Here is a 19,358-nt window from a genome sequence, read left to right on the forward strand (position 1 = left end):
AGGCCTCCAGCTGTCCCTTGCTGTGTCAAAGGCAAGGACACGGTGCGTGTGCTCCCACCGGGACTCCCTCAGAAACACCGAGCTCTGGCCTCCCCGCCCCACTCTGAGCCCCTGTCCTGCGCTCCTGAGAGGCATCAGCCACCACACGGGGAGCTGAGAGCCAGCGGAGGGGCCCTTCACCTTCCCCCCTGCACCCTGCTTCTTCCTGAAACTTCTCATTCTACACGATAACAACACAACCAATGAAAAATGGAGAGAAGGGAGGAAAGTAAGTTAAGAAGGAAACACTCTCCTTTCACTAAACAGCCCTGGGAGAAACGGTCTGCAATGGATAAATGTTAAGGAATTTGTTAGGGACAGAAATGCAGCCTAAAATAGTCATGTTCACTTTGTATTTTACACATTCAGTACTGACTGTTTCTTTCCACAATAAGCATGTATTAATAACTTGATGACTTTTACGTCCCACAGTTTAACTATGGGCATAATTGAGAACAATATTAGTTCCTATATGTGGGTGCTGTAATTTTCCTCTACGAACCACTGTCTGGAAATGTACCAAGTGTTCAACATTTTAACAAACATCATTCCATACGTGTGCTGTTTACTCAGGCTCCCAGGTCCAAGGTTCTGCGCTCAGCACCGGAGATCCCCCAGAAGATCTGCCTCAAGAAGCAGGCAGAGCACTGTGGAAACATTACCCAAGGTCCGCACTTTGAATAATTTAATTCCACTTGTGCTAAGTGCTATGAAGGGAAGGCACTCAGAGACCAGTCAGAGCTTCCCAACAGCTCTCTGAGGTGGATCTCAACCTCGATTGTGGATAAAGAGCTATCATTAATATTTGTAACTTAAGGTATGCTAATTAAAATAACATAAAATATCCTGAACAGATAACAATTACGATTATAACTACAGTTAAGTCCCCTATCTACGAACAAGTTCTGTTCCGAGAGCACGTTCGTTAAGTTCAATTTGTTTGCCAATCCAACAGAGTCAGCCTAGGTACCCAACAAACACGACAGTTATATAATGCTGTACTGTAACAGCCTTATAATATTTTTGCACCAACAGTACAGAAAACGCAAACACAAAAAGTAAGCATGTTTTATCTTACAGTAGAGTATAGCAGTACAGGCCAACACACAGGGGCGCATGCTCATCTTTCAGAGATTGCAACTGAAGCTTCACACACAGGGGATTTACTGTATCATAATAATGACTGGGGAATTTATTTAGGATCAGCCAATGAGAAAGAAGATGAGAATAAATGAGGAAGAAAGTCTAAATGTGCAAGACAGTATGTGAATAACCATTGTTGTTTAGTTGCTAAGTCGTGTCCGAATCTGCGGTGTCATGGATTGGAGGCCGTAAGGCTCCTCTGTCCGTGGGAATTACCAGGCCAGTAGACTGGGGATAATTACTGCCAAGGAATTTCCAGGGCACCATTCTATTCTCCCATAAAGGAAAATTCTTCCATGAAGAGGCTTATAGACCTTCAACACAGGACACCCAGCCCTCCATGAGAAGAGCACGGTATTTAACAGAAAGATAACACGGAAGCAGATACAAGGTTCATTTCTATAATAACAATACTTCCTGAACACAGAAGTAACACAAAAACTGTAGCCAAACTAGGTACGCTGTTTGCTTTGGAAAACACCTCCCTGTGCTCAAAGGCACTAAACGGTGAGAAAGGGGAACATCTTCCATCGAGACCTAAAGCTCTGAACAGGAACGGCCACCAGCATCACAGCCAAGTTGCAAAGTCGCCATGCTCAGGTGTTCTTCAAAGAGGACCATCAGACCCACAAGAGTGAGCATGCCATCAAAATGCACGTGGTAGGTTGCTTCTTGCTTCTCTCCCTGCCAGGGCTGGTAATTAAATAACTTGACAAAGATCCTCCAAATTAAATACTGTATATGTCTCTTTACTTAGTAAGGCAAAACTCTTTAAAATTAGAATTCTAGGTCCATGGATGTCTCTTGACATCTCACAATAGAAAATATATCCATTGATTCATTACATAAAAGAAGAGAATCATAAGAAATTCAGAGTGATGCTAAAGAAGGCTGAGTGCCTAAGAATTGAAGCTTTTGGACTGTGGTGTTGGAGAAGACTCTTGAGAGTCCCTTGGACTGCAAGGAGATCCATCCAGTCCATTCTGAAGGAGACCAGCCCTGGAATTTCTTTGGAAGGAATGATGCTGAAGCTGAAACTCAGTACTTTGGCCATCTCATGCGAAGAGTTGACTCATTGGAAAAGACTCTGATGCTGGGAGGGATTGGGGGCAGGAGGAGAAGGGGACGACAGAGGATGAGATGGCTGGATGGCATGACTGGATGGCTGATTCGATGGACGTGAGTCTGAGTGAACTCTGGGAGTTGGTGATGGACAGGAAGGCCTGGCGTGCTGCGATTCATGGGGTTGCAAAGAGTCGGACTCGACTGAGCGACTGAACTGAACTGAACTGCAACTGCGGAAAAGAGAGCTTTCCTGCCAAAGTCTCTAACCTAACAACCTAGCGAGCAGCCTGGCCCGCTCACAGAACCAAGGACTGAGTGAATACCAAAGGAGAGCGAGCAGGCTGTGTACAGGCCCCTCCCCACCCGGAGGCAGAGAGGCAGGCTCAGGACAGCCAGAGCCCGAGGCATGGGGCTGCTGCAATCTCAGCCTCAAGACGGCATCTTCCAACAAACTGTGAGCAGGCTTCCAGCTGCTAAACACGTCTTCCTGGGATCCTGGATGGCTGACATCCACCAGGAGGGTCGCAGCCTGAGATGAGCTCCCCAGAGGAGACAGGCATGCCTGAGACGGCGCTCTGGCGGCACCCCCGGGAAACCCAGCGGCAGGACTCGGGTGGTGAGTAAGACACAGGGTCCACCTGGGACAGTGCTCGCCAAGCACCTGGTCACCTGAGCTGCTCAGACCTGGGAAAGGCACGGAACACAGGCCCAACCCTCAGAGGCTGAGCCAGAACTCTGTCTGAGTGTCTCCTGTGGAGGTGCCGGTCAGCAGTGGTCTGGATACAGCAGACCTGAGTATGGCATAAGCCCTCTTGGAGCTGCCAGAACTTACACAGGACTGGGGAAACAGACTCTTGGAGGGCACAAAAAATAACCTTGTGCACACCAGGACCCAGGAGAAAGGAGCAGTGACTCCACAAGAGACTAAGCCAGACAAGGCTACGAGTGTCTCCGGCAGAGACGCGGGTCAGAGGTGGCCTGCTCCAGGGTCGGGGGCACTGAGTGCAGTGTGCCTGCAGGGGAACTTTTGAAGGAGGCCGCCATTATCTTCATTACCTCCACACAGTGCGGCCTCAGGTCAAGCAACAGGGAGGGAACACAGCCCTGCCCACCAATAGAAAATGGACTAAAGATTTACTGAACATGGCCCCTTATTATGAACTTATCATGAACTCCTTATTGCCAAATTCAGACTTAAATTGAAGAAAGTGGGGAAAACCACTAGACCATTCAGGTATGCCCAAATCCTAACAATTAAACAGTGGAAGTGAGAAACACATTGAAGGGCCTAGACCTGATAGACAGAGTGCCTGATGAGCTATGGACGGATGTTGGTGACACTGTACAGAAGACAGGGATCAAGACCATCCCCAAGAAAAAGAAATGCAAAAAGGCAAAATGGCTGTCTGGGGAGGCCTTACAAATAGCTGTGAAAAGAAGAGAAGCAAAAGGCAAAGGACGAAAGGGAAGGTATACCCATCTGAATGCAGAGTTCCAAAGAATAGCAAGGAGAGATAAGAAAGCCTTCCTCAGTGATCAGTGCAAAGAAATAGAGGAAAACAATAGAATGGGAAAGACTAGAGATCTCTTCAAGAAAATTAGAGATACCAAGGGAAGATTTCATGCAAAGATGGGCTCGATAAAGGACAGAAATGGTATGGACCGAACAGAAGCAGAAGATATTAAGAAGAGGTGGCAAGAATACACAGGACAACTATACAAAAGAGATCTTCACGACCCAGAAAATCACAATGGTGTGATCACTCACCTAGAGCCAGACATCCTGGAATGTGGGCCTTAGGAAGCATCACTACAAACAAAGCCAGTGGAGGTGATGGAATCCCAGTGGAGCTATTTCAAATCCTGAAAGATGATGCTGTGAAAGTGTTGTATTCAATATGCCAGCAAATTTGAAAAAGTCAGCAGTGGCCACAGGACAGGAAAAGGTCAGTTTTCATTCCAATCCCAAAGAAAGGCAATGCCAAAGAATGCTCAATCTACCATACAACTGCACTCATCTCACACATTAGCAAAGTAATGCTCAAAATTCTCCAAGCCAGGCTTCAACAATACATGTACCATGAACTTCCAGATGTTCAAGCTGGATTTAGAAAAGGCAGAGGAACCAGAGATCAAACTGCCAACATCTGTTGGATCATGGAAAAAGCAAGAGAGTTCCAGAAAAACATCTACTTCTGCTTTATTGACTATGCCAAAGCCTTTGACTGTGTGGATCACAACAAATTGGAAAATTGTGAAAGAGATGGGAATACCAGCCCACCTGACCTGCCTCTTGAAAAACATGTATGCAGGTCAGGAAGCAACTAGAACTGGACATGGAACAGCAGACTGGTTCCAAATAGGAAAAGGAGTACATCAAGTATACTGTCACCCTGCTTATTGAACTTATATGCAGAGTACATCATGATAAATGCTGGGCTGGAGGAAGCACAAACTGGAATCAAGATTGCTGGGAGAAATATCAATAACCTCAGGTATGCAGATGATACCACCCTTGTGGCAGAAAGTGAAGAAGAACTAAAGAGCCTCTTGATGAGGGTGAAAGAGGAGAGTGAGAAAGTTGGCTTAAAGCTCAACATTCAGGAAACAAAGATCATGGCATCTGGTCCCATCACTTCATGGCAAATAGATGGAGAAACAGTGGAAACAGTGAGAGACTTTTCTTTTCTTGGGCTCCAAAATCACTGCAGATGGTGACTGCAGCCATGAAATTAGAAGACACTTACTCCTTGGAAGAAAAGCTATGACCAACCTAGACAGCATATTAAAAAGCAGAGACATTACTTTGCCAACAAAAGTCCGTCTAGTCAAAGCTATGGTTTTTCCAGTGGTCATGTATGCATGTGAGAGTTGGACCATAAAGAAATTCAAGTGCTGAAGAATTGATGCTTTTGAACTGTGGTGTTGGAGAAGACTCTTGAAAGTCCCTTGGACTGCAAGAAGATCCAACCAGTCCATCCTAAAGGAAATCAACCCTGAATATTCATTGGAAGGACAGATGTTAAAGCTGAGACTCCAATACTTCGGCCACCTGATGCGAAGAACAGACTAATTGTAAAAGACCCTGATGCTGGGAAAGATTGAAGGCAGGAGGAGAAGGGGACGACAGAGGATGAGATGGTTGGATGGCATCACCGACTCAATGGACGTGAGTTTGGGTAAACTCCGGGAGTTGGTGATGGACAGGGAGGCCTGGCATGCTGCAGTCCACAGGGTTGCAAAGAGTCGGACAGAACTGAACAACTGAACCAAACTGAACATGGCCCCACCCATCAGAACAAGACCCAGTTTCCCCCTCTGTCAGTCTCTCCCATCAGGAAGCTTCCAAAAGCCTCTTATCCTTATCCATCAGAGGGCAGACAGAATGAAAACCGCGATTACAGAAAATTAACCAAACTGATCACATGGACCACAGCCTTGTCTAACTCATTGAAACTATGAGCCATGGCTGCTGCTGCTGCTCCTGAGTCGCTTCAGTCGTGTCCGACTCTGTGTGACCCCACAGACAGCAGCCCACCAGGCTCCCCCGTCCCTGGGATTCTCCAGGCAAGAACACTGGAGTGGGGTGCCATTTCCTTCTCCAGTGCATGAAAGTGAAAAGTGAAAGGGAAGTCACTCAGTCATGTCCAACTCTTAGCGCCACTACCTATGAAATCAAGTAGACACAAGAGTCAGTCCAGGTGCCAATGTTCATTTACACCAGCTTGCTTGATATTCACAGGGCTCTACTCGACACATCAAATGGATCCTGTCAGACTTAAGCTGTCACCATCATTAAGATCTGTAATTGACACTGGTAAGGAACATGGATAGAATGAGAAGAAAATAAAGCTAAGTCACCACCAAGTCAATGGTCCTGTGTCTTCCTTCCTCGGCTTCTATCAGTTGTACAAGAAACAGACAAGATGACATCAGCCAGTCACTGACCTTATGGAGAGCTGGAGCCAAGACGGGTACCAAGAATCCGTTGTAAATATAATTGACAAGCTGATTACGAATCAAAGGGTGAGCCACCTAAGAGAGAAACAAACAGTCATGAAAAAGACAATCTTTAGATCTTCTTAAAATCAAACCTGAATTCAGAAAGGAAGTCCAAATGTTCACCACTTATTTCATGGCTAAAGAATAACTGACACTACAAACCACCAGGTAATTTTTCCAGATGGTTTATCCCAGTATAAATAAATAGCCTGGACTTCCAAAGTTTAAAACCAGTAATTTTAAATTTCTGTTTGGAAAAAAAAATAAAAAACATATAATAAATAGACTGAATATGTACATGGGCTCATATATTAAAGTCAACAAACTGGAATGGATAATTTTTGCTCCGTAACTTCATCTATGTCCTATCTCAACTTGTGACTAATTTTTAAAAAATAACTGTCAAAACGGACAATTAAAACCATTCATTTTGTCAGCAGAAAAAAATTCTCATTTTGAAATGCATTCTCTGATAAAAATCATTTATATTGGGGAGGAAGGCATTTAGAAAATCTTTTCATAAAAAACAGATAATGCTAAAAAGCAGAAAACATTATCAGAGGTACAACGTTTCCTATATTTAACTTTCAAAATATATTTAGTATGGATAAGCCTTACTGACGTCTTTTATAAATACAATCATCCCCGGTATCTGTGGGGAATTGGTTCTGGGATGACCAGCCCCCACTGCCACAATACCAAAATCTGTGGATGATTAAGTCTCTTATAAATGAAAATGGCATAGTGTTTTCATATAATCTACATACGTCTTCCCATATACTATAAATCATCTCTAAATTACTTTATAATGCCTAATACAATACAAATAGTAACTACAATATAAATGCTATGTAAACAGTTGCTGGCATTCAGTAATTCAAGTTTTGCCCTTTGGAACTTTCTGGATTCTTCTGGAAATAGTTTCAGATCACAGCTGTGAAACCTGCAGGTGCAAAGTAGGTGCAACTGTAATCTTGTCAGTAGTACCCCCAAACAAAAAATCTTAAAAGTATACGGCTTCAGTCTCAGAATAAGATATAAACTATATCTCTGTTCTCAACCATGCCCGTTAGCTTTCTCTTTCTTTAAAAAAATAAAAAGAGTCAAATAATAAAGTAAAAAGCAACTTCTAGGGAAGTGCGGCTGGATCTTTAAATTACTGATAATCTCACTCTCTGTGTACATTTGGGGAGAAACTAATAGTTCCATCTTTTTTATTTTCACAAAATTCTGCAAGAAAATGTTGATAGACTGTAATATTAAAGGAAAAAAATAACTTAAGATGTAATCCATTTATCTTATACATAAATAAAATCTCCTTTGACTTAGCAATAAAAATGAGACGGGGACTGAAGTAATTTACTTGCATTTTCTCCCAGAAGCTATTTTTTCATTTGGTAGATAAACAAATTATAACTAACATTTTTCCCCTTACAATCATCATAAAGAAATTTTATTTCTTAATAAATCTAGTATTAAGGCAATATTTGTCCTATATAGAAATAAAACATTTTTCAATGAAAACCTACTACACCCTTAAGTATATATATGATCTGATTTTTTATTGAAAACAGTAACAAGAAATTTGAAGGCAAAAATCTAATCAAAAAGCCAAATATACTTGAGTTCAGTGGCTGTTTTTCCCCCGAAGCAGGCCAATTTCAAAGCAAATTTAATTTGTGTTGCTAAGAAGATGCTTAACGTCTTCTAAATTCAATTGAGATAACAATGTCCTTTATGTACTATGCACAATTAAGCAAAATAAAGTGCTTTGCTTTGTAGACTCCCAAGAAGACCTTGAAGTAAAAATGGTATAATGTGGAGTACTTAGAAGCCTAAAAATATCTATTTAATGAGTCTGGCACTGAACTTATTTTTGATGGTTAAATGGATAATCAAAACAGAATTAACACTTTTTATAAGGAAGATAAAGAAAATCTACTCATTTTTTTTTCTCAATTAAAACTTCCCCCAAACCTATAAACCAACATTTTTACTCTTCCAGGACATTCAATAGGCTTAAAGTAAAGCATTAGTGTTCCAGAAACATTGACTGCAATAAGAGAAGGAACTGCTGATGTGATCAGCTGACTCAGCCTACCGCCCGTATCCTGAATGGGCCGCTCTCACCTGAATGACGGCGTTGCAGAACTCCAGCGAGTTCATGAACTGGACGAGCGGCGGGAGAAGGAGCCAGTCGTCCCTCAGCAGGCAGTGCCACCCCTCGCCTTTCTCCTCCAGCTTGGTAGGCAGGGAGGAGTACAGGCCACTGAGCCCCGTCGCAAGCACCTGGGTTCAGAAACAGAAGTGCGATCAGTACCTTCCCTGAGCTCTTCACCTGCAACCGTGGCTCCCACGCGGCGCCTCGACCGCGAGCCCAGACTGCACTTTACGTAGCGAGGGGTTCCCGCATTAGAGGCTGTCGGCCTGGAGGGAACCCGGAAGGCTCCTGGAAGGAGGCGGGAGGGGGAACAGAAGCACCGGGTCCGCGGATACTACGGGTTGCTGACCTCTTCCGTGTCGGGCCGACGCTGGGCTGGGGTGGGGGGAGGGAGGGAGACAGACGCAAGATGAAGGAAACGTGGTTACGGCCCTCACGTGTGTGCAGGAGAGGAGCGAACTCAGCAACAACGTGTTCTGTCACACAGCGCTGAGCGCACACCCAACACAGCCCACACCCCTGTCCACCGGGAGCGCCTGGGACAGGCGGCCGGGCCAGAAGACGTCACAGGAGAACCGTGAGCAGCTGGATGAGAAAGATCCGGCAGCCGTGTTCAAGGTCATGGCTGACACGCTCACGTGGACACTTTAGAAGGCACTTTCATCTCATCTCCACAAAGTCTAGGAGAAACAACTGGGGGGGTCGTGGGTCAGCTAGATGAGATGAGGACGTTTCAAACAGAGCTAAAGAGGTCTAAACTGAAGCATCGGCAGCAGGGAGAAAGGGTGAAGGGAGGGCAGGCTCACAGGTCGGGTGGAGGGGCGGGTGCTCTGCCTGGAGTACCCCCCAAGCCCAGGCTTGACCAAAAGTCTCGAGGTTCGCCTCCTCCCCCTGCTCTGCCCCTGTGTGACACTGACTGCGCTCGGGTTCAGTCACTGAGGATCAGGGAGAATTCCACACTGTCGCGTTTTCCAGCTTGGTCGTTAAGAAAATGCTGATGCCTTAAACCAAGACAGAAATGTAGAAAATGTAGAAAAAACTAGCAGACACTCATTTATGATGAGTGCCTGCTAGTTTTACCTTGTGGGAAACAGAACCGAGGGAAACAATGGATTTCACGGTACAGGGAAGTGATGCGAGCCAGCACCTTAGGGATGCTGACCTGGAAGATGTGCAAAGGATGGACAGGAAGTGCCCAGAACAGAAACAAGGGCATGACCTGTGAAAGGTGCTGCTCTAGGTAAACCTAAGGTTATAAGGAGCTCAAACGGGATAGAAGCAGTGAAGAAAACAGCCCCTTCTGAGTTAGGCCCAGAGAAGAAATAGCAAGTATTCACCAATCCCACAGACTAATAAGAGATGAACAGGCAATTATAGGAGTGTACATAAATGCTCAGACTGCATCATAGAAAATATGCCACCATGGATAAACCCAGACTTGGAGTGTTAGGAGCATGAAATGTTCTCAGAAGAAGTGATATCCAAGAGCTGCTGAAGAATGAGTAAGAGCCAGAAAAAGTTCTTACTGAGCTTCATTATTTAAAAAAAAGCTCTCATATTGTTGGAAGCAAGAATATTTCGAGCAGAGGATGTAAAAAGCATAAAGGAGCAAAAAAAGATGGTACCTTCCAGGAATAAAGAGAAGTGCAATATTACTGGAGTGTAGAGTTAGAGGTGGAAGGAGCCTGGCAAGGCATGCCTGAATCAGACCCTGCAGTGTGCTGCAGGACAGACTGCAGAACTGAAGGGACAAACCAATGGAGAGTCCAGTAGACAGACCTATGGAGCCATCGCATGGAGATGAGACCTCAGTTCAGTTCAGTACAGTTCAGTCGCTCAGTCGTGTCCGACTCTTTGCAATCCCTTGGACTGCAGCACACCAGGCCTCCCTGTCCATCACCAACTCCCAGAGCTTGCTCAAATTCATGTCTATTGAAGTGATGACGTCATCCAACCATCTCTTCCTCTGTCATCCCCTTCTCCTCCTGCCTTCAATCTTTCCCAGCATCAGGGTCTTTTCCAACTGACTGTTCTTCGCATCAGGTACTGGAGTTTCAGCTTCAACATCAGACCTTCCAATGAACACCGTGGACTGATCTCCTTTAGGATGGACTGGTTGGATCTCCTTGCAGTCCAAGTGACTCTTAAGAGTCTTCTCCAACACCACAGTTCAAAAGCATCAATTCTTCGGAACTTAACTTTATGGTCCAACTCTCACATCCATACATGACCACTGGAAAAACCATAGCCTTGACTAGACGGACCTTTGTCAGAAAAGTACTGTCTCTGCTTTTTAATATGCTGTCTAGGTTAGTCATAGCTTTTCTTCCAAGGAGCAAGCATCTTTTAATTTCATGGCTGCAGTCACCATCTGCAGTGATTTTGGAGCCCAAGAAAAGAAAACCTTTCAATGATTCCACTTTTTCCCCATCTATTTCCCATGAAGTGATGGGACCTGATGCCATGATCTTAGTTTTTTGAATGTTGAGTTCTAAGCCAACTTTCTCACTCTCCTCTTTCACCCTCATCAAGAGGCTCTTTAGTTCTTCTTCGCTTTCTGCAATAAGGGTGGGGTGGTGTCATCTGCATATATGAGGTTATTAATATTTCTCCTGGCAATCTTGATTCCAGCTTGTACTTCATCCAGTATGGCATTTCGCATGATCTACTCTGCATATAAGTTAATAAGCAATACTTATTTAACTTATACAATACACACAGCCTTGACATACTCCTTGCCCCATTTGGAACCAGTCTGTTGTTTCATGTCTGGTTCTGACTGCATACAGATTTCTCAGGAGGCAGGTCAGGTGGTCTGGTATTTCTCAGGAGGCAGGTCAGGTGGTCTGGTATTCCTATCTCTTAAAGAATTTTCCACAGTTTGTTGTGATCCACACAGTCAAAGGCTTTGGCATAGTCAATAAAGCAGATGTTTTTCTGGAACTCTCTTGCTTTTTTGATGATCCAACGGATGTTGGCAATGTGATCTCTGGTTCCTCTGCCTTTTCTAAATCCAGTTTGAACACCTGGAAGTTCTCGGTTCACGTACTGTTGAAGGCTGGCTTGGAGAATTTTGAACATTACTCTGCTAGCATGTGAGATGAGTGCAATTGTCCGGTAGCTTGAGCATTCTTTGGCACTGCCTTTCTTTGGGATTGGAATGAAAACTGACCTTTTCCAGTTCTGTGACCACTGCTGAGTTTTCCAAATTTGCTGGCATATTGAGTGCAGCACTTTCACAGCATCATCTTTCAGGATTTCAAACAGCTCCACTGGAATTCCATCACCTCCACTAGCTTTGTTCGTAGCAATGCTTTCCAAGGACCAGTTGACTTCACATTCCAGGATGTCTGGCTCTAGGTTAGTGATCACACCATCGTGATTATCTGGGTCGTGAAGATCTTTTTTGTATAGTTCTTCCGTGTATTCTTGCCACCTCTTCTTAATATCTTCCGCTTCTGTAAGGTGCATACCATTTCTGTCCTTTATCGAGCCCATCTTTGCATGAAATGTTCCCTTGGTATCTCTAATTTTCTTGAAGAGATCTCTAGTCTTTCCCATTCTATTGTTTTCCTCTATTTCTTTGCATTGATCATTAAGGAAGGCTTTCTTATCTCTCCTTGCTGTTCTTTGGAAATTTGCATTCAAACGGGTATATCTTTCCTTTTCTCCTTTGCCTTTTGCTTCTCTTCTTTTCTCAGACATTTGTAAGGCCTCATCAGATAACCATTTCGCCTTTTTGCATTTCTTTTTCTTGGGGATGGTCTTGATCACTGCCTCATGTACAATGTCATGAACCCCTGTCCATAGTTCTTCAGGCACTCTATCAGATCTAATCCCTTGAATCTATTTGTCACTTCCACTGTATAATCGTAAAAGAGTAGACAGAATGAAAAACACAGCCACAAAAAACTGATCAAACTGATCACATGGACCACAGCGTTGTCTAACTCAGTGAAATTATGACCATGCACTTAGGGCACGGTGGAGAGTTCTGACAAAACGTGGTCCTCTGGAGAAGGGAACGGCAAACCACTTCAGTGCTCTTGCTTTGAGAAGCCCATGAACAGTATGAAAAGGCAAAAAGATGAGACCTCAGGCTTTATACAGACCAGAGAGAGAAGGGAAGGGAGGTTCAGATGATGAGCTGTGACAATCCATAGTGCCTGCCATCAGCCATGGAAAGCCAGGAGGTGTGGCTCCAGGCATGCCATACTTTGAAGAAGAATCTACCAACTGTCGCCTCCCCCTTTCCCCTGGCTTGCTCCCACAGCGCCCCCTGCAGCCCTCTGTACAGCAACTGCCTTCCTTGCGTTTGCTAGTTTAAGGTCTGTCTTCTCTGTCTCACCCCGCCTCACCAGTTAGTTCACTCCCGTCCACACTGCAGACTGGGGTGATCTGTCTGGTCAGACCCTAGCAGTACTTTCCCTGAGTAAATACATCCGCCAGTAAGGGCACCTGGAGGTCGTGGTGCAGAGAAACCGGATGACCGACGCTATGGGAGGGAGTCGGTGCAGGGCTGGGAGGGGGCGGGGCGGGGAATAGTAGCCTCGGCTGGGTGCGTGAGGGCAGCAAGGGAAAGAGATGAACCGTTTCAACACTGGAAAAATCAAAAGATCATATACATTTCTCTGCTGTTTCCTAGTGACCTTTATTCACTCATTCATTCAGTCTCTCATTTAAAAAAAAAAGTCGCTGAGCACCCTCAGGACAGGCACGATGTTAAGTATAGGATATACAGCAGTCAACAAGACAGAGTGTTATCTCTTTTTCAAAATCACGGCATCTGCAGTCCCAAGAAAGAATGTCCCCTATTTAAAGCATTTAACTCCTTGTCAGCAAACCCAAACAAATCACTTTAATTCCTGTTTTGAATGTGACCCCAGTGAGCTCCTTGTTATAAATCAGAAACCTCTGGAAACAGAGAACAGAGACCAAAAGTTCTCCTTGAAGGGAAATCTAATCTTGATGCCACATTTTTAAAATCAATTACATTTGCTAACTCATGCTAAATTAACCGCAGAACAAAGGCTTTAATTCTGCATATTCCCGATTCCTTAACCACTTTGAGCCTTTGAAGATGAATTCATAAAGACAGGCTTAATTTGTCTGACTAAGAAGCTGGGAATAACTATTCAGTATATCAATATAATTACAGCAACATTAATTTTCAAATTACATACATCAGTGACAGTAATTAAAAATAACACATACCTAATATTCACTTTGTTTAAAGACTGTCCTGCAAAGGGCATGGCCGAGACGGGAACTCAGCCCGCCTGCCCAGGAGGACAGTGTGGTGTGTCCCCTGGACACAGACACCTGCAGTGAACCAACCTGCAACTGTCTCCAGCACGGCAAAGAAACAGGAGGAAGAGCGTGCAGGATGAAGAGGACTACGGCCTTAAGAGCAAGACTGCAAATCCTTTCTGCTAAACCCTTATCCTTTCCAAGACTCTGCTCAGATTTCAGATTCCTTCATGCAGCCCACACGCATTTCTAGAACACCAACAACAGGGCAGGCGCCGTGTCAGGACTGGGGAACAAGCACTGAACAAGTCTGACCGGGTGCGATGGAGGAGACAGCTGATCAACCATAAATGCAAGAAAGACTGTTACCACTGGTGACTACTTCCTGCTGACCTTTATTCACTCCCTTATTCAAAAAACAATGCAGGGAATATTATGGGAACAGGAAGAAGAGAAAGGAGAGGCAACAACAGGTTTGCAGATAATTTTTCCAAGAGTTTGATGGTACAATCTAAGAAAATTTTAACTTCAAAATTCAAAATATATATTGACATTCAACAGTTAATATTTTTAAATGCTCACCCATTCTTTCAGCCTTTTATTAATCCTGACCACCAAAAAGTAACTGTCAAACATGATACTTATCCCCAACATATGAACATCACCACCCCTCCCCGCCCCCCATTTTTTTTGGCTATGCCGTGTGGTATGCACGATCTTAGCTCCCTGCCCAGGGATCAAACCCGATCCCCTGCACTAGATCACCAGGGAAGTCCTATAACCCAATAGTTTTAATTTATCTTTTCTCAAGTCTTAAAAAAAAACGAACGACCACGTAAAACCCTAAAGATGACCAACAATTAGAAAAGCAAACTACCTCCCTGACAGCAGTACAGTGTAGCATGGTAACTGCCGAGACCCTGGGTTTCGGTATCAGACTACCGTGGCTCTGACCTTGCCACTTACAGGCAGTTATCAAAGCCCTCCCAAGTTCAGTTTCTCCACTGAGTTGTTGCAACAATTAGAAGAAATCATGCATATAAAGAAGTGGACATCATGGTTTACACACAGCAATGTTTCCAATGGAGGGGAAAAAAAAGACGAGCACAGAGCCGTGAGCCATCAGGAAAGGTTCCCCTTTAACTTTAAACATCTAATAGTACCCAGCTAATTTCAGCAAAAGCAGAGAAGACTGTCGGCAGATGGCTTTAGTCTGAAGCTAGCAGCAAGACGCCTGGTGGGGACCATTTGCGACAACATGCCAAAATAAAAAGCCTCATAAATTTTAGATATGGGACAAATAACTTTCTACCTGCGGCTGCGTACCTAAAGGTTGCTTATTTCAATGTGCATTTCCAAATGTATGTATAGGCTGTTTCTCATTTCTGCCAACATGTAACAAGTGCCAAGGGCTTAATCATCAATACTTGGTTTTTAAAAATCACAAGAAGCAAGGGTCATAGGGTCCCCAACCATTTGTGGGCACTAAATTCTTCCCTAGAGTATCCTTATTATTTTTCTTTTCTTGGGAAAACACATCCTAAGACAAAAGGCAGAACCAGAAGCTCTTCCTATAAACCACAGAACAAAAGTTTGCAAAAGTGGTCCAGTTTCCTTAAAGAGCCATTACTCTTCCCAAAGCCTGATGCTAACACACTTTGACAATCATACTAATTAGAAAAAGCTTTTTGTCAATTGTGGTCCTTAGCCAGATGGTTAATAGAGTATGCTTTTATCTTCAACATAAAGAGGTCTTTTTTTTTTAAATTATGTTGTCAGATGTAATTATAGAAAACTGGGAACAAATGAGATTATGGGATCTCTCCTAAGGGGCAACTTAACACAACAAAGCTCTGTGTTCCATTCTAGCAAACAAGGTCAGCTGGAGATGCTTTTCCTCCAATTTTAATGAACTGTATACAGTGTTTTAAAACATGTTTTTATAAAAGCAACAACTACTCAGTGAAATCTACCTATAACTTAGTAAGTGGAAACTTAAACACTAAAAATATGCTCCATTCTAGTCCTAACATGCTTAAATTTTTTAAATATTACATATTACAAACACATAAAACAAAACAGAAAATCATCCCCAAGATTTAACAGATTTTGTTTTGCCAAGATTTCTTCAGAGTGCTCTTTATTTTTCAAAAGACAAAACATTACAAGTAGAGCTGAACGCTATTCCAATCTCATTATCATCTCTCCTCTTTCCTTTGCACCCAAAAGTAACCACAGTCCTGAGCTTAATATGTATTATTTCTGTGCTTCTGCACTTCTACTGGATTCACGTGTATCAAAAAAAGAGCACACACTAAGACGCTGTCTTAAAAGTGTACATAAACTGTACGTAAATGTTAACATACTATATGGAACTGTTTGCTACTTACTTTTTCATGTTTTTAGAGTTTATGCTGTTTGTCTTTAGGTTCCTTGGTGCTCACACATGTAGGTGCAGCTACGTGCTAATAACTGTGAAGTGTAATTCATTTACTTTTTATTGAAATACAGCTGACTTGCCTTCTGCAGGGGCTCAGGGGTAAAAGAATCTGCCTGCAAGGCAGGAGCCACGGGAGGCGCAGGCACAGTCTCTGGTCGGGAAGATGCCCTCAAGGAGGGCATGGCAACTCACTCCAGTATTCCTGCCTGGAGAACTCCAAGGACAGGGGAGCCTGGCAGGCTACAGTCCACAGGGTTGCAAAGAGTCGGACACGACCGAAGTGACTTAGCACACGTGCACACTTGACTTATTATTAGTTTCAACATAACTCAACATAGTAACTTGATATTTTTATACATTAGACTCCATTCAAAATTATTATAAAATACTGACTGTATTTCCTATGCTTTGCATAACACCCGTGTAACTTATTTTACACCGAGTAGTCTGCGCCTTTCGCCCTGCTTTGCCCTGGTCCTAGCCCCTCTCCCTTCTGATGAACACTAGCTTGTTCTCCACATCTGTGAGTCTGTTTCTCGTTCGTCATATTTAGGTTCCACACACAAGTGACTACATACAGTAGGTGTCTGTCTCTTATTTATTTCCTAACCCTAATACCACCCAGGTCCCTCCGTGCTATTTCAAATGGCAAAATTTCACTCCATTTTTATACAAGGAAAACAAAACACTAATTCAAAAAGATACATACACCGAATGTTCACTGCAGCACTATTTATAATAGCCAAGCTATGGAAGCAGCCTAAGTGTCCTTCAAGAGGTGAACAGGTGAAACAGATGCAGTAGATAGATAAATACAGATGCAGGGGAATAATGCTCAGTGATTCATTCATTCTGAATGCTGAGGAGTGTTCCATCGACATCGTGTGTACCATTTTATTTATGTTTTTCTTATTTCTCTTTCTCTCTTCTTCAAATCACTATTCCACAGAATACCTCTGTGCATGTACCCTTGTAAACATATGCCAGGCTTCCCTAGGGGAGATTTCTAGAAGTGAAGATGCAGGGCTACATGGCACACAAACACTCAATTTCACTGAAAGTGAAAGTTGCTCAGTCGTGTCTGACTCTTTGTGACCCCACGGACTATACAGTCCATGGAATTCTCTAGGTCAGAATACTGGAGTGGGTAGCCTTTCCCCTCTCCAGAGGATCTTCCCAACCCAGGAATCGAACCCAGGTCTCCTGCGCTGAAGGCGGATTCTTTACCAGCTGAGTTCTCAGCGCAACACTGCCATACTGCTTTCTTGAGTTACTGTACCAACGTGGTGTTATTGGATGTCTAACGGTTAGCCACTCTGATGCCGTTACCTACTGTCTCACTTAAAGTTCATTTGTATTTGCCCGATGCGAAGGAAGATGAGCATATTTTCATATGTATCATGTTGGGGGTCTTTTGGGAACTGTTGGTTCATATCTTTCACACGTTTCATTGCTTTCTTACTAATGTGTAGTATTACAAATATTTTTATACTTGCAAATGCGTGTGTAACAAGTGGGCTTCCCAGGTGGCACCAGTGGGAAAGGACCCACCTGCCAATGCGGGAGACGCAAGAGACGCAGGTTTGATCTTCAGGTGCTGTTTCTGTTCTTCAGTCTTTTCTTTATGATTACTGCTTTATAGAAAGTCTTAATATTTTATCATTTATGTACAAGATAGGGGTTAAGCATACGGGTCACTGAGTCAGACTGCGCCAGTTCAAATGCTAACCCGCTCTCTTACTAGCCACGTGGTCTTGTATGAATTTACCTCAGGTCACTGTACCTGAATTTCTTCATCTATAAAAGGAGAATAACACTAGTTCCAATAGTTGTGAGAATTCAATCAATTAATACATATAAAGCACTAAGAATAGCGGCTGGCATATAGTTAGCTCTCAACAAATATATTACTGTTATCATTATTCGAATAATTATTTCAGCTATTCCCAGGTAGCACAAGTGGTAAAGAACCCGCCTGCCAGTGCAGGAGACATGGGACTTGGGTTCAATCCCTGGGTCAGGAAGACCCCCTGGAGGAGGGAATGGACACCCACTCCACTATTCTTGCCTGGAGAAAACCAAGGACAGAGGAGCCCGGTGGGCTACTATCCACTGGGTCGCAAAGAGTCGGACATGACCGAAGCAACTTAGCATGCGTGCACATGACATTTAGCATCAATTTGCCATGTTCCTTTGAAAACTCTACTGGGGTTTCAAGTCATGTTAACACCTCACCGATCGTACCTACAATTTACAAAGGGGAAGTTTTATCTTTACAACACAGGGATCGAAGGATCACCGCCTTAAACGACCGAGTGACCACCTCTGGTCTCACGAACAGTGGTGCAACCTAACATGTGCTTCTTGTCGTGTACGGCATCACCTATAAAGCATTCTTACGAAATGTATTTAACCTGCATTTAACCGGGCGTTTAGACCCAACTCCCGATTTTCAGGAAATACCAGTGACAGGGGCCAGTCAAACTACACAAAGAAACAAACCTGGAACGTGGGGTGTTCTAAAGATAATGGCTGAACTCTTACAAAGTCACCACCATGAGGATAAAAGCGGCAACATGTTGAGAATTAACAGAGACTAGAGCTACACGACAGTCAGAAATGCACCTTGTACTGGACTCTGGTTTGGGGTGGGGGTGGGGAATCTGTAAAAGTCATCTGCAGCATAACTGGGAAACTGGTTATTAGATCACATTATAAAACTACTGTACAATTTTCTTAGGTATAATAACAGTATTGTGATTGCATAGGAGCATGTCCTTATTTGTAGGAGATACATATTAAAATAATTGATATCTATAATTTCAAATGGAACAGCAAAAACAAAGATACAAAACAAATATACAAATATACTTGGTATACAAATAAAGTATACCAAAGTATGACACATGTTAACAACTTTGAATTTAAGCACTATATATATGGTGCTCCTTTTAGTATTCTTTCAAATTTCTGTATTTGTTCCATTTCTGTAGTTTGCTTTTTTTCCACAATAAAAAGTTGTAAAACGTAAGTTATGTTAACTTCACAGACTGATTTGCAGAAAAGCATTATCTACACTATATCTACAAACCGCAGGGCTTTCCATCTATTTCTGTCTTGTTTTATGCCCTTTAATAAAGTCCTTAATTTTCCTTATAAAATCCTTTTACATATTTGTTAGATTTCTTCAAGACACACTAGAATTGTGATGCTTTTGAAAACAGTACCTTTTTGAAACTGCCCTGTAGATACTGACCG

The 19,358-nt window shown here is 43.3% G+C and overlaps 1 protein-coding gene across 1 annotated transcript in view; it reads right to left on the bottom strand.

Annotated features, from left to right (window-relative positions):
• Positions 1-19,358, bottom strand: part of FHIP1A (FHF complex subunit HOOK interacting protein 1A) — a 113,521-nt gene that overhangs the window by 68,688 nt on the left and 25,475 nt on the right. Inside the window, exons 3-4 of the mRNA XM_068990141.1 lie at positions 8,380-8,538; positions 6,196-6,282 (exon numbers count right to left, since the gene is read on the bottom strand). Of these exons, the coding sequence (XP_068846242.1) occupies positions 6,196-6,282; positions 8,380-8,538 (246 nt within the window). The remainder of the gene's footprint in view (positions 1-6,195; positions 6,283-8,379; positions 8,539-19,358) is intronic.

The sequence above is a fragment of the Capricornis sumatraensis genome, chromosome 17 (assembly GCF_032405125.1).
Source record: "Capricornis sumatraensis isolate serow.1 chromosome 17, serow.2, whole genome shotgun sequence".
Lineage (NCBI taxonomy): Eukaryota > Metazoa > Chordata > Mammalia > Artiodactyla > Bovidae > Capricornis > Capricornis sumatraensis.